Here is a 15,688-nt window from a genome sequence, read left to right as displayed (position 1 = left end):
GGGGGGGAAACGGGGATTGGGCAGCCAGAGCCTGTTTCTGTGGAGGACCCAGTCTGTGTTGCCTCAGCAGAGTCTGGGACTGTGCCCTGCCCTGCTTTTTTAAACTCCATTTTTTTTTTTAGACCCCTGAATCACTTTTTTTTTGTCAAAGGGGTTTGAGACAGGGCAAGAGGCGTGTGTGCTCTTCTGGACATGTCCTACGACTAGAATATTATTAAAGCTGTAATTTTTACATCCCCATAGTGTTTTGTAGTAGTGTCCTTTGTGAGCATAGGCTTCTCCTTCACCAGCTCTGTTCAAAACATTTGACTGAATTACATTTTTAAGTATTAGGAAACTTCAGTCACTTTAAAATGCATGAGAAATATTTTAAAGCGGGGTAGCCAATCTGCGGCATGGCAGACTAAGGAAAGGATGGGTACTGCAGTGGCAGATAGGTCAAGGACAGAAAGCAGAGCATCAAATTAGGCAGGGAGCAAAGGCAGAGAAGAGCTGCAGCTTTGGCAGGGAGCAGAAAATAGAGTATTAGATCAGGTATAGGGAGGGGGGAAGGGATTGGAGTGGTACTTGGGGAGGATGCTGGGCTAATTTGTGGCACATCTGCCAAAAAAGTTACCCCTCCTCCCCCTTTGAAAATGTTCTTCTACTCTAAACATTGCTTTTGATGCAGGTTTTTGTCAATTAGTTGTTCTTCATTGGTCACTTCTCCTTTCCTCTTTAAACTGGAAGTTTTTCTTTACATCTTAGAGTAAGCTTATGGGTTTTAAAACCTAAAGGGACCATCATACAGGAGGTCAGACTTAATGTTCATCATGCAGGTCAGAGAATCTCACCTAGTAATTTCTGCATCAAACCCAAAGTTCAGTTTGTGTAGTATATCTTTATCTAAAGTACTAGACTGCTAGTAATAGAGAATCTGCTACAACTTGAAGCAAGTTGCACAGATGTCCAGCTACTTTTGCTCTTCAAAACTTGTATTTTATTTTCAGCAGACATGTGGCTAGTTTCAGCTTCCATCTGTTGGTTTCATTATGTCCTTTTGTGCTAAATGAATGAGCTTTTTTAGTATCAGCAATGTCTTCCTTACTTTTGTATTTATGATCAAATTGTAACCTATCCTTATTTAAGACCTATTTATCTTTTCAGTGTCTTGCTGTATAGGTCATATTTTCCAGACCGAATCATTCCTGTTGCTCTCTTCTTTCTTGAACTTTTCCAGTGAGGGATCTTGTATTCCTACTGTCCACCTTTTGACTTCAAATAGTTAATGGGCACTGAGAGAGTTATATTCTTAATTTGTATTTAAACATGCTCCAGTTGTCCAGAAGATTGTTTTGGTGTGTCAACCTTCATCTGCTACTTGTTATACTTTTCAGTACGTTGCTTTCTCTCACTCTGGCCCATATAATTGAATGAAACACCCCCTCAACGCCGCAAAACTTATCTTTTCCATCGTTCATTACAGGTTTCCCTCGCTTTTATCTGAGTTGTGTATGTGCAAATTTGCTCTTATGAGATGACCCTTTTAATACCAAAAATTTGTTATATGCGAGGTACATCCAGTCTTATTCAACTGATGTGGTGGAAGCCCACAGTCAGCTGCTTTGTGTGGTGCATTATGGGAGTGACATACACCAAAATAGTCTCCTGTGTGGATTTGTGCTCCTCACTCGTTGTCTGTGACATGCATTTCTGTAGTTGCCATCCCCATTATGACAGTGCCCCGTGCTTGTGTGTACTGTCTGTAGTTAGCGAGTACCAAAATTGTCTTGTAAAAGTGGTAGAAATGGGCCTGGGGGTCAGTACAGTCATTCTTGTAATGCATCCCTACATAGTTACATTGTAAAATGGGTTCCCTTTATGCGGGTTTGATTTATGTGCCGTTTTCCAAGAACTCATGTACAGCATAAAGCAAGGGAAACCTTTATTGCAATAGGTACAGAAACCTTAACAGTGGTAAAATAGCTCATGTTCAAGGCTACTGCCCTTTATATTTATTCACTGCTTATCCACTCCCCTGGCTGTCTGAATCCATGCATTTTGTTTCTTGTGTAAGCTGTTTTGGCAGAGGCTGTCACTTTAATCTGTGTTTGTACAGTGCTGTGCAGGGTAGGTTTCTAGTTCATGACTAATGCTCCAAACACTATGAACTAATAAAAGTAACATGGACCTACTGCCTTTTTTACTCTTCTTCTAATGTGTGTTATCACAGCCAGATGGGTTCAGAACAGTTCTTCTACTGATTCACTGTAGCTAAATTAAAAGATGAGCCTCTACTGGTGACAGCTAATTTACCAGCGATGTTTCTTTTATGAAAATGTATTTGTGCAACTTGCTGGATATCCATGTTGCCTCACATTCCAGTCATAGAAAGAGTGATATCTTGTCATTTATGGTGTGAAGCTTTTTCTCTTCACTTGTAGCAAATCTGTTGGTATCTCTTCTTTCTTTGGATAAAGAGACTATTTCCTGGATTCTGAATACATTTGTGTTGGTGAACTAAAGTAGGGTCTTAGCCCAGGTGTAATGAAAAATTATTAATCTTAACTGTGTGTTGTTCTGATGGCCCTCCATGTACACCTTGCACTGGCTTCTGCAATACCTGAAATAAAATGGATAGATTTTGATCTTATAAAATAATCTGTTTTGAAAGGTCTTTGAGGTGACAGTTAAAAAAGAAAAAAAAGGTACGAGGTGCAAGACATTTGGGTGAGTTAACCAAGCAGGATTCTGATCCAAACAAAATAATTTTAACATTTGCTACTTCAGATTGTAGGAGCTAATGCTTCATAAAACTGGAGAGCAGAACTTTGAGTTTTGTCTTTCCAATTGTTTAAATTATTTTTGCTCCTTCAGTTTTATGGTGGGACTCTTTAAATTTGATGCTGGTTCTCTGGCATAAGTATGTGTTTGTTATGCACATGGTGGGTTTTTTTTCAGTTTCAGGATTCTGATTACAGCAAGAGCATTAAGTATTTTAGGTTTCTGTGCCTTGATTCTTAATTTAATATTTATATTTTCAGTCCTTGGATCACAACATAGTAACAATGCAATATATCGCAATATTAATTGAAATGCACTCATAAGCATTTTTTTGTGTTTAAAAGAGCTTGCAGCTAGAGTGTGGATGGGGAAGTTGAGTTAGCTGTACTTCAGTAAAGACCAGGTAAATAAAGGGACTACAATGGGGCAGGCAATTATTTGGGTTCACAGGCCGCATAGACAGTTTTGGGAAGCTGCCACTCAGCTCAGTGCCTCCTTCCCCCTGCAACAGCCTGGAGCCTACGTACCACCATCAACAGTGCACAGCTCTGATTCTGGCCTGCCCCAACTTCTTAGGCAGCCCAGGCAGTGGCAGTGGCCCCTTCTGGTTGCCATCGCCAGTGGCCTCAGCCCCATGGTACTGGCAGGGACCTGCACACATAGCCCCAACCCTGGCCTGCCCCATACCTGCTCTGGACTTGGCCTGGTGGAGCAGACCAGCTCTGAACCAAATGAAATCTGTGTGCACAGCCCCAATCTGGCCTGCCCTGTGCCTGCTCTGGACTGTCTGGCCATGCTGAGCAGCAGCAAGTAAGAAGCTGCCGCTGCTGGGCCTGGGCAAAAGTGCTTCCTCGCTCACCCCCACCACTGCTAGGTCCTTCTTGCTGCAGCTGCCCAGAGCCCATGCCCAGGCTGCCCTGCCACTCCTCTCCGCTGCCATCACCACAGTGGGGCAGCAGTGGCAGGGCACCCTGTGGACAGGCTCTGGCATGCTGCAGCAAGAAGGACCTGGCAGCAGTGAAGGGGGAGTGGGGGCGCTTTTCCCCCCGTACTGAGCAGTAGTTTTTGCCTGGCTGCTGTCACTGGTCAGCATGATGGAGGGATTCTGGAGCAGGTGTGGAGTGTGCCAAGTTGGGATTGTGCACACAGGTTCTGGCTGGTCTGCTTTGCCAGGCAGTCTGGACCAGGAGTGGGCTGGGCCAGGGTTAGGGCTGTACAACTGAGCCCCTGCCAGTACCGTGGGGCTGGGAGCAGCTGGAAGGAGCCGCCACCACCTGGGTTGCCTAGAAAGGCAGGCCAGCTGCAGAGCTGTCCCAGCCTCACTGTGTGCCCAGAGTGTGGCAGAATGTGCCATGGGCCAGATAGTGCCCAAGGGGCCTGCCACAGGCTGTATTTTGCCCACCTCTGGACTACAACCAGGTAAACAGAGGTTGTAAATAGATAATGCGGTAGGTACAGATTTGGCAGTGTTAAGTAGGAGAGATGAAGTTACCTTTATTTACCCTGCTTACATTGATACCCGTTTTATGTTATAGCATAGTATTATAAACTTGTCCTATAATTAATTGTGTTTTTGTGTTCTTCTGGATAGGAAAAAGCCCAGAACTTCTGTTGGAAGAAATTGTGAGAGAGACGTGTGCCAGACCTAACTTCTTGTTTCGACTATCAAGAGCATAGAAGTGGCTCCCTATTCATTTCAGTAAGTTAAACTGTATAACCAGGATTTTTGGCAAACTCTCTGGTAATTAAACTATTTTGGGAAAGCATCCCCATCTGCTCAAAGGAAGATCATGCTATAAAACATTTGGATGACATGGTTTTCTCTAGAGAAAGCTTTGTTTTTAGAAGTGTGGGAAACCTTGCTCTAGAGTGTGAGAGAGAATCAGAAATTAAAGGACAGCACAGAGTGGTAGAGAGGGTTAGGTTCTAAAATACTGGTAAAAATAAATTGTAGAATAAACTGTCGCACCATCAGTGACTTCAATTTTTTAATTCGTTATGGAAAAATAACTTTTTAAATTGGCTATTTCCCTAATGGTTTAAAATTTATAAACGTTTTTTCTGTCTTCCAACTTGCACAGGTTTTTTAATCAAGTCCTGTTCTATAGATATGCAGGCAAAACTTGTATAGTTTAGGAGCATGAAAAAAGTTACAACCCAAAGTAATGTAACTGTGCCAACACAAGTGCCAGTGTAATGGTAGTAATAACAGATAAGATTTTTATTATCATTAGGAACAAGTTTAATTTATACCAGCACAATAGTTCTTTACAATGGCAGCATTACAAAAGCTGAAAGATTGTACAGGTGTTCAAAATACAATCCCGCTTTAAGGTTCATACTAGTTCTTTAAGCTTAACTTTCTTTCAGTGGGACTCTGTTTTGCTGGGCCTGTTGGACTTAAAACTCTTGATCTGTGGAGAAGGAAAAAATAAGTGGTGGTAGTCTCGGAAAACTATGCAAATATTCCATCCCAAGTGCAAGAGTTTGCATTTGTCCTTGTTGAATCTCATCTGACTGATTTAGAGACCATTTCTTTCATCCATTCAGGTCATTCCGGATCCTAACCCTACTATTCAAAGTATTTGCTACTCTACCCAACTTGGTGCTGTCCACAGATTTGCTAAGTGTGTACTCAGTCTCATCATCCAGATCATTAATGAAGATATTAAACAATACCAGATGCAGGACAGATGTTCTGGGGACCCCCACTTAATACCTGCGCCCAGCTGGACATTGAGATATTCACTGATTCCTTAGACCCTATAAAACCATTAGGGCTACTCAAATTCATAAAATTAAATATGGGTATAAGTGAATTGCAGTAGAGGTATACTGATATATCAGTCGCCTGTTGGATTTCATAGACATTTGGGCTGGAAGGGACCGGCACTGGTAAAAGGGAAATTTACATTATTGGCTGTCAGCTTTTTTTGGGCTGTTGTAGCCGGAAACCTTTTCTGATAATTATGCCTTCTGGCTGGGGCCCCGGACACCTGGGTTCCCTCCCACAAGCTGAGATGACCCTGGATACACCTCCATCCCCTCACTGGTGAGCCAAGCTGGTCTGGAGCGGAGCAGCTGTTGCAGTGTCCTGGGTGCTTGTGTGGTGTGGACTGCAGGATGGGGCCAGGGCAGGTAATGTAAAAGGTGCCGAATGCCACAGACATGACTAGGGCAGGGAGGGGTGGGCGAAGCCAAGTATGACTCCACCTGCACTGTGACTCAACCCACTGTCAGTATTGGTTATTGGATTGGTATTGGGCAGTATACCCCGTTAATAATTGGTTGTTGGTATCAGCAAAGAAAATCTTTATCAGTGCACCGCTAAATTGCAGCGTATCTATTATTTTCTAGTTTGTAGTTATACCAGAAGATTCCAAATGCTAGCTTGCTAGAAACTGGCATGGAGCTTTACATAAAGTAAAGGCCAAAATGTATATTAAATGGATTTATCTCTATCCTAGAGATCATGATTAACCATCTTGTCAAAATCAGTTTAATGTTTATTATGACTGCACTGTTACGTTCAAGCCAGGATTTCAGAGGTGAAGGCTAGTATACTTTAGCTTGAAATCTGCAAAGAAACCCTAGTACTGCTTTGCTCATACTTTTTTTTTTTTCCTTCTTCTAGATGTCAGTTCGCTGCTAATGGGTTTGAGTAAACTAGATGTTTTATATAGACGCCTTCTCCTCACAAAACTTTTCATCCAAGGATGGGGAAAGCCAGAGGACCTGAAAAGGTGACTATTTTTTTTGTTATGAAATATTCTGTGTTCCTTTTTAACAATGTTGTTTAATTGTATTTCACAGATATTAACGTATGTTTAACTATTAGACAGATGCAACATTTTAGTTTTTAGGTTTCCAGTAATGCATAACACACCACTGGAGTCATTAGACATCAGAAACTTAATATTTGTATTGATTTAAAGTGCATTTACCAATTAAAATTTATTTTGTGTTAAGGAAAGTCTATATGAAATAATTAAACAATGCATTCTTTATAAAGGAAGAGTCCAGTTAATGGTAACTTCCACATACTAGTGCAAGATAAGTTTTAAAAAGTTCTGTACTATCCAAGGGTGATGTCTGTAAAACTTAATTACAACTTTTCTTTTTTCTTTTTCTCTCTCAAAAATAAGTTAGTTTTCCCATATAAATTTTGAAATGGATAATTTAGGCTAGATGTGTATCTTGTTTCTCCACTTGGTAAGTGACATTGACTTTTTAAAAAAGGTGATTATGTTTTTTTACAAATACATTGTTTTTAATAAGTTAGAGAGAGAGAGCAATCTTTCTTTGGAAAGAGCTCTTGCTTTGTGGGGTTTTAAAGTTCTTTAAAACTGTGTGTATGGAAATATTTTTTTGACATTAAATATCTGAATTGATTTACTTTAAAACCTTCTCTTAAAAGGGTAGTAATTTGAAGTGAAACACTTGGTTTTAAAGTTTTTAAATAATAAGCAATTGAATGTGTACAAGCTTGTTAACATTAAGAAAACAGTTTAAAACTTGAGAGCTTTTGAAGTAATTTAATTTTGTATATAATTTTGCATTGCAAACAACTTGGTATATATCACCTTTTTTTTTTTTTAACCTTGAAGTTTTTGCCTGCAGCGAAGGTTGGTGGGATGTAAATTTTTATCTGAGACTTCCCAGGAGAGCTTTATAAGTAAGCTTACCAGTTATTCTACTTCAAAATGGGAATTGGATAATGTTGCTGCTTTTTGTGGGTAGATGGGTATATACAGTGTTAGTTTTGGTTTTCCTTTCTGAAAGAAGTGCATTTGTTTTGCAGGAATTTTTTGCGTTGTTGAAAAGATTTGTTTCAAAATGTATTTTTAAAGCACCTTGTTCTAAAACATCTTGATCGCAGTCTCTTAATATAGTTTCTGCACTGTAATATCAAATACTTTTCTGAATAGACTATTTTGATCTTACCAGCCCCATTTAAAATGTATATCAGTCACATTTGTGCAGAAGGTTTGGGTGATTGAAAAAGATTTTTTGACTAGCTCTACTATTTTAGTTGTAAGCTTGTTGAGATGCTTTGTCTTCTCTTTTATGTGGTGCCTAGCAAAATAGTTTCCTAATCTGTTGCAACTACTCATACTATTAATTCTGGCATTAATAGTATAAGGTATTTAAAGAGTTTTTGTATTTTCTCTCATACAGCACTCACATTTCCACTCAAATTAGGTGGTGTGTGTTAAGCAGGGGTAATTGGGGAGATTGGAGTAGGAATTAAAGCAGGGTGCTTCTCCATGCATCAGTTTTGATATTACTATACAGGTAGCTGAGGGGGTCATTGTCCCAGCTTCACACTTTACAATCATCTCTCCTTCTTAACAGTTATTCCACTAATGAAGCTAATCTTTTAGGGCAGTTTTGCTTTCTGGTAGGGCTTATGGTCTCCTGTTGGATTTCATGGCTCTCGCTCTTTTCAAGAGCATAAGTTCACACAGGGAGGCCAATCTTCAGTAATGGCTGCAGTTTCAGTTAAGTAGGAAAGGGAGGATGAGTTTGAGATTAGGCTCTGTCCCTGCAGCCATAACTATGGTGGGGGAGGGAATCTTCATAATGCCTTTCAAAAACAAGGCGTGTTAAATACATGAAAATATGGTATGTTAAGTTCCAAAATGAAGGATTTTTTTTTTTTTAGTGTGTGGTTGTATTTTCTAACTCAGAACCAACATTCAGAGAAAACAAAGCACTGGAAATCAGGAGGTTAAAATTATTTTTAATTTGGCATTCCTGGTGATTTGTTACTTGCTGTAATTCTCCTTGAATATTAAGACTGAGCTTTCTTCATACTGTGGATAGTTGTTAACAGATTAAAGATAACGGGCTAGAGTCAATCCTTATTAAATTCCACTGGAGTAAACGACAGAGTTTGTGTTTTATATTGGATAGCCATTAACATTGATTTGTAATGGGCAGTCTTGCCAGTATGTAGTCTAAAGGGGGGTTGAAAGTTTTTGATCTCAACTTTAGCTGTTTCATTCTGAATTGAAAAAATATATACAAAACTTATACGGCAGTTTAGTAGTTCTTAAATTATCCCAAGTGCTATAAATGCCCATTCTTAGCTTACTGAGTATTTCTTAACAGTGAAACTCGAGTATGTGGTTAATACTCATTTTGATTGTTGGTTTGCTGTATTGCATAACTCCTTTGAGAATTTTGGCACAATACCAGCTAACTTAACTTCTATTCAACCTTGTCAGTCACTTTCAGTATCTGGTGCAAATAGAATAGAGAAAAATTTCAGAGATGGGCTTGCATGCAGTGGAAAAGATCATCATCCTGGAAGTCAAGGTCATGAATGAAGAAAAAAGTCCTTATTGGAGAGTTTATTTTCTATGTGATATGTGAACACTGTACCATCTTAGTAAAGCAGTCAGTTTTTTTTACTGAAACAGAATGATGTCATTTCTGCTCAAAATAATTTTAAATAGTAAACTGAAAAACAGTCAATAACATTGAAATAACTTCCTATTTTGAGAAAAAGCCACAGAGATATTTTAAGTTTGGAGGAACTTGCCTCTGAATCACTTAATTGTAGGATCAGGCCAAGACACCTGAAACCTTTTTTCAGAGTTTTCCAGTTATATGCATCTGAAATAAGAGTTCAAAATGGGTTGTATTATAATATGTCTTTTACTTTTTGCTATCATTCAGATCAAAATTTTATAACGTTATAAATAACTAAAAAAGAAATATTATGCTACGATTAGAAGTTACATCGTCTTTCTCAGCCCTATTATTACGAACTCTCTGAAGATTCAGGTACTCATCAGTTACTTATGTAACATGTTCCTATGTTTCTTTGTAACCATAAGAACTAAGTGATCTTTTATTTTTCTGAAGGAAAATGAACTTCTGATGTTGTTCTATGGATCCTGGAGCTGGGGTCCTAGGTACAAGCCTGGAATGCCCAGACAGTCTTAATCTGAAGTTAGTTTTCATAAGAAAAGACATGAAATCATGTTTAAAATGGTTAAACCTGTATGTGTACTTGAAACTATTTCAGCAGTCTTTCTAAAATAAATCCTTTCATTAAAGTAAACAGATCTAGTTCACGCCTGTCTGGGTAGTCCAGAAATGACAAATTGGTAACAGATTAAAAGATTTAGTGCTTTTATATCTTAGTTTAGCTTGTAACATGTAAGGAAGTTTACAGCAATTCTGACGTAGGTGTATCTACTGGTGTTATAACATTCAGTGATTAGGCCTGACTCTCTCTCTTTTTCTTTTTAACAGAATATTTGAATTCAGAAAGATTATTGGAAACAGGGAAAAATGTCAGAAATTGGTTTCAAGGGATTATCCAGTGTTTACTGACAAGGTATTCCAAAGCAAAAAAAATCCATTTGGAATTAAAACAAACTAGATATAATATGGGTGAAAGGAAATTAGGTTTTGGAAAGCTCTTTCTATTGAAAAGCTACATTTTCTGTTAAGTGAATCTTAGATGTATATATTTCATGGAAAGCTATGCTGGGCAGGGTTGTCCTAATGCAAGGTACAGTGTGCTGTCAGCTTGAGATCAGAATTCAGGTCATGATTTTAGCTATGAGGTAACAGTTGTGAAGGTAATGTGATAGGGATAAGTAGAGGCTCCTCTTTACTGCTTTTACTGATGTATTTGCTCCTGACTAAGGTGAGGCACTGAGTTCTTTGGTGTAAAAGACCAAAGAAATGCAAAGAAAGTAAGTTAAAAAAACAAACAAACCTGGATTGGAGGTGGAAAAGATACTGCTAGCGCTGTTACATAGGCATAAACATTTCCTGCCCCAGGGACTTTTACTATCAAACTGGCAGGGAATGGTATACAAGAAAATAGACATAGTGACTGGTTTGGTTCAGTAAATAAAGGTACAAGTCCCCAAATGAGTTACTGCAATGTAAGCTAGGAAGCGAGCTTGCAGCACTCTGTGGTAATTGTCCATGTACATGCTCTTATTGTATGGTAAGTGTAAGATGGCTTTTTCCTCCCAGGGGGAAAAAAAACCTACCTTTATACTTGCCAGAGAGGTAAGTAAGTGTGGAGTAAGTCACTGGCTGCAAGGTCGCATTCTCCCTTACTTCATGGTGACTTGTTTATGTGCCTGTATCCCTAGAAATATTTAATTGAGGGTATGGATAGAATGAGGGATATGACTGCCATATGGGAATTATCAAAGGGAAAAAGGAAAGAATGGGGAAAACAGTGGATAAATAGTTGAGCAGTTATAGCTGCTCATCAGCAGGCTTTAAAAGACCTCACAAAAGAGTTGAGTCTTAAGGGTGAGATTTGACATCTTTATAGCTATTGTCTTATTCTTTCAGCATGAAGTTACCTATCTATCTATCAGAAACAGGGTTTTTTAGGGGGCAGACGCACACAGATGTCATTATTGAATAACTGAAAAACAGATAGGCAGAACTTAGTGTCTTAAGTCAAATGCTTTTTGTAAATTACCTGATTTTTGTTTTAATAACTGGGTGCTCAAGTGCAAGTGGCTTATGATAAGTTTTTTGTTTTTTCTTTTATGCTTGTATAACATGGTACTTGAAGTGATGATTTAAAAAAATATTAGAAGGGGTGTGTGGGTGTGTATTTCTGCCTAGGGCATGGATCTAGGGTTGGAGTATACAGTATATGGGTTAATGAATGCTCAGCCTTCATCATATGAGGTAGATTAAATGCACATCTCATTTCCACTTCTGCCATAGGTTGAAGAGCAATCAGACTGTAAGATCCTTAATGGACACTTCATTTCCCCTTTGGCTCATTATATTCCAGGCGTCTTGCCGACAGAATCCATTGTAGCAAGGTAAGGAAAGGAAATAATTCACATTTTCTTTCTAAAATTGGTGCCAAAAAGAGAACTAGTATGTTAGAGAACACGGGGAGTAATTCCTATATCCATTCAATAAAACATTTCTTGAAAAATGGTTCCAACTATAGTCTCTGTAGTAAGTCATACAAATGGATTTCAAGGTTGAGAGAGAACTGCTTTTGTTGACAAAAGTCCATCTTTGCAAAAATGATTTATTTTCTGAATGAGCTTGTTCTAAAATTGGGAGCGATTTATTAGCAAAAGCCAGTCCATGCTAGGATGCACAAAAGATGACATTTCTAGAAGTGGAATTGTCAAGCTTTTGTAGCATTATGAGTTTACTTAGGAAGATACTGGCTAGTTCAGTATGTAACCACAGCTTAACTATTTGTGGTGGAAACACTGAAAAGCAAAAGAATTCAAACAAATATACTAGCTGTTCTCAACTACCTCTTTGGGAACAGAGAAAGAATGTTACTATTTTACAGTAAAAATAATGTTTTGACTAATTTATCTTTAAAAAAATTTTGTAAGTGTATACAGCTCATTTTACGTCTAAGATGGGGTGTGTATTTGCATTTTGTAAGGCCAGCAGTATATTGTTACCCGGATTGTGGGTAGGCTACTGATAAGTCTCAGAAACAGGTCGTCCAACCTTTTATTTGCTTGCACCTTTAAAACATAAAAACAAACATTTATCCCAAAGTATGTCTGACTACCTGCAACAGCACAACATAGATTCTCACCTGTACCAGCTGGGGAGACTTGAGAAGTGGGAGGAGTGTAGCATGCAGATTGGCAGCAGGTATTCTTGAACTTTCTGAGTTCTCCAAATTTCCCTCCAGTTCATGCCTAATATTTATAGATGGCTAGTTTTAATATTCTAATAAATGATCTCTGATTTTGGTTTTATTTACATTTCTTTGTTTCACTAAAACTTTTGGAACTGGACCGAATCAGATCTTTTGTGGACTTGGAAGGTTATCAGTGAGTTGGGATTTATATCCCTGGGAAGGAGGGTATATTGTCTCCTTTCCTTCCCCACTGTGGATTACTGTTCCTTTTTCTTCTTTACTTTACTTTATGGTCTTCTCTGACAAGACTGTTCTTGTTTTTACAAATTTATATAAGCATTTTAACAAAAATATATCTAGTATAGCAAAATAACATCTGATATATTTGGTTGCATTAGTAGGTGCATATAGATTATTTAATGTGTGGTCTTTTCATTATCTCCTTTCAGGCCTTGTGCTTTGTTTAATTGTTTGATGGTTTCCTTTCTACTTGCTAAACCACGTTAGTTGTCACATCTGTAAAGGTTCACACTACAGTTACTTGGAAACAAGCTTTGGACCCTCTGCTTAGCATTGCTTCTGCAGCTTAGCCTGGGCCTCTTGAAAATGGCCAAGGCTAGCAACAATACCCAAGAAAATAGTGCCTTATTTCATTGTGCATCTAAAGAAAAAAAGTGGGTGATTTCCAAAACACATACCTATGGTGTTGACTGGAAAAAAGTGCCTTTGGTCATCCATCTATCTTTAGAATTTAACCATATATTATGTGTACACATATACATTAACTTGAGCCTGGTAATGCCGAAAGGGCGAGTTTGCTGCTTTTTTTGAAAGACAAAAAAATGCTTTCTGGGAAAGCCCAAAAGGTGTGCATCCTCAAACATTAAGGAAGTGGGAGCAGTCACTTTTCTGACTGTTAAGTGTACAGGTCCTGCTTTAGAAGTAGGAGGGGGACTATCATTTGTACTGGTTTCGAGTTAGAAAAGGGGTTGGTAACCCCCGGCATGCAAAGCCATTTTGCTCGGTGCACCACGGCCAGCCCTGGCTCTGTGTAGCTGCTGCCAGCAACAGAGCCCGGGCTGCTCCCTGCAGGGCTTGCAGCATACCATCTGCCTGCTGGGAGCAGCCTGGGCTCCCAGCTGGCATCGGCTACCCACAGCTGGGGCTGGCTGCAGCTGGGAGGCTCCAAACAGCTGTGCCGGGCTCTGGAGCCCCGGTATCAGCTCTGTACCTGCGTGTTGGAGCGGGCAGTGGGGGAGGGACCTAAGGCAGTGCAACCCTAGTCTCTCTCCTGCTCCTGGCACAGAGCTAGTGACTGGGCTCCGGAGCCTGGCGCAGATGTTTGTAGCCAGTCTGGGCTCTAGGCAGCTGCAGCAAGCAGCAGGCAGGCTGCAAACTGCTGTGCCAGGCTCCACAGATCTGGCATCAGCTCCATGCTGGTGGCAACTGCACACATGTGGAGCTGATGCCAGAACTGTGGAGCCTGGCACAGCTGTTTGCAGCTTCCTGGCTCTGGGTAGTTGCTGCCAACCAGGAGCCTGGGCTGCTCCCAGCAGGCAGCTGGGACACTGCAAGCCCTGCTGGGAACAGCCCAGGCTTCAGCAGCTACCCAGAGCTCAGGTAGCTGCTGACAGCCAGAGCCTGGGCTAGGGGGCAAGGGGCAAAAGCAGGGCATCCTACCATGTACCCCCTGCTCTCATTTTGTTTTTCTGGCATGCCAGCACTCTGGCATCTTCTAAGGTAGGCATTGTGGTGTTTTTCAGCACTCCAGCCAAAAAAACTTTGCTTACGCCTGAGTTAGAAGAATTAGACTTCTTGTCACTGGGTAGCTGAAGCTTTTCAAACTTTGCTCTAATTTTGTTTTGGTTAATTTTGAACAGTTATCTCCCTGCAAAGGAACATAGTGTTATCACATCAATAGCTCCAATGAGCCAGTATTATGCATCTGAGATGCCATGCCTTCCAAAACTGCATTTAAAAAAAATGCAGTGTCCCTCCCCCCCCATAATACTGACTTTTCCTCCCTCTTGCTTGATATAAAAGCATTGCTACTTAAAATTCCTGTCTTGATTGATCCCACAGCTGAATGTGCACTATAATAATAGTTTCTGTGTGCTTTCATATACTTGCAAAGTGGCAGCTACAGGTGTCATCTTTTATCTATTCCCTTCTATTCAACTTGTTTAAGAAACCTAGACTTTGCTTTCAAGATAACTTTTTTTTTTTTTAATATAGATAGATAGATGTATCATATTGGATTTAGTTTGAAATTTCTGTGTGTTGGGCAGTACTTTAATAGCCTGGATGCACTTTACAATTTTTGTTTAAGTTACCTTGTAAGTGAATGTTTTTTCCTTCAAAGCAACACTTCTTTTATTGCAACAGTGCTCCATTGTGTGATGAAAGACCCAGCGGCTCAACAGTTGTTTGCTTGAATAGGGCAGATAAGCTGGGGGAAGGGTGTTTAAGGGAAAAAATGGTCTTTTTGATTGTTTTGTGTTTTTGGTAAGTGGGGGGAATTAAACTAGAGTATACGGAAGCTGGGGGTATTTTAAACCAGAGTACTATATAGGGAAGCTGGTTTAAATGCATAGCCTTGTAACTGGAAAAAACCCTGTGTATTAACCTGGAGTATGGATCTGTTCAACCTCAACCTGAGCAATGTTCATGAACTACAGGAACAGTCTGCACTAAGCTTTTAGAACTGTATTAAATGTTTTTACTTCCTGTTCTGCTTTGGTAGCAGTCTTAAAATGGATAGGGTCTGCTGGCTGTTTTACCAGGCCCGAGTCACTTTCACCAATAGCCTTTTAAAAGAAGTATAGTTACATTGCAGAGTAGACAGTGAAGCCAAACACAGCAGTAATGTGGATAATCAATTCCTGTTGGAGAATGCAAGCAACAGGCAAAAAAGTGGGACTGATGTATAAAGTTAAGTGAATTATGCACTTGATATAGATGTACGTGAAGTACTCTAAACCTGTTTTGAAAAGTCTAATTGTATTTTTTTCCTAATTTATCTGTCTTGCTCATCTTGAATCTTCCATTTTAGCTGGTCTCACTTAAAAGAAAAAGTTTGTTGCTTATGCAATCCACATTTAATTTCATAGATTTCATAGACATTAGGGCTGGAAGGGACCTTGGAAGATCAAGTCCAGCCCCCTGCCCAAAGGGCAGGAAATCAGCTGGGGTCATAAGATCTCAGCAAGATGAGCATCCAATTTACTCTTGAAGGTGTTCAGTGTAGGTGCTTGAACCACCTCTGATGGCAGACTGTTCCAGACCTTGGGGGCTCAGACAGTA

General features: G+C 39.7%; 1 protein-coding gene across 3 annotated transcripts in view; it reads left to right on the top strand.

The window, feature by feature from the left end:
• Nucleotides 1-4,365: 4,365 nt before the first annotated feature.
• ABHD18 (abhydrolase domain containing 18) overlaps nucleotides 4,366-15,688 on the top strand; it is a 36,050-nt gene continuing 24,727 nt past the window's right edge. For 2 of the 3 annotated variants that reach the window (XM_019533989.1, XM_019533990.1), the window contains exons 1-4: nucleotides 4,366-4,462; nucleotides 6,398-6,506; nucleotides 10,030-10,114; nucleotides 11,485-11,585. In XM_019533989.1, coding sequence (XP_019389534.1) covers nucleotides 6,415-6,506; nucleotides 10,030-10,114; nucleotides 11,485-11,585 — 278 coding nt within the window. In that variant the 5' untranslated portion in view covers nucleotides 4,366-4,462; nucleotides 6,398-6,414. Of the gene's footprint in view, nucleotides 4,463-6,397; nucleotides 6,507-10,029; nucleotides 10,115-11,484; nucleotides 11,586-15,688 lie in introns of those variants that run through there. The other variant, XM_019533991.1, reaches the window with a different exon arrangement.

The sequence above is a fragment of the Crocodylus porosus genome, unplaced genomic scaffold, assembly GCF_001723895.1.
Source record: "Crocodylus porosus isolate Cpor-Errol unplaced genomic scaffold, CroPor_comp1, whole genome shotgun sequence".
Taxonomy (NCBI): Eukaryota; Metazoa; Chordata; order Crocodylia; family Crocodylidae; genus Crocodylus; species Crocodylus porosus.
Note: the sequence above shows the minus strand (reverse complement) of the source record. Positions and strands in the feature narration are given on the sequence as shown.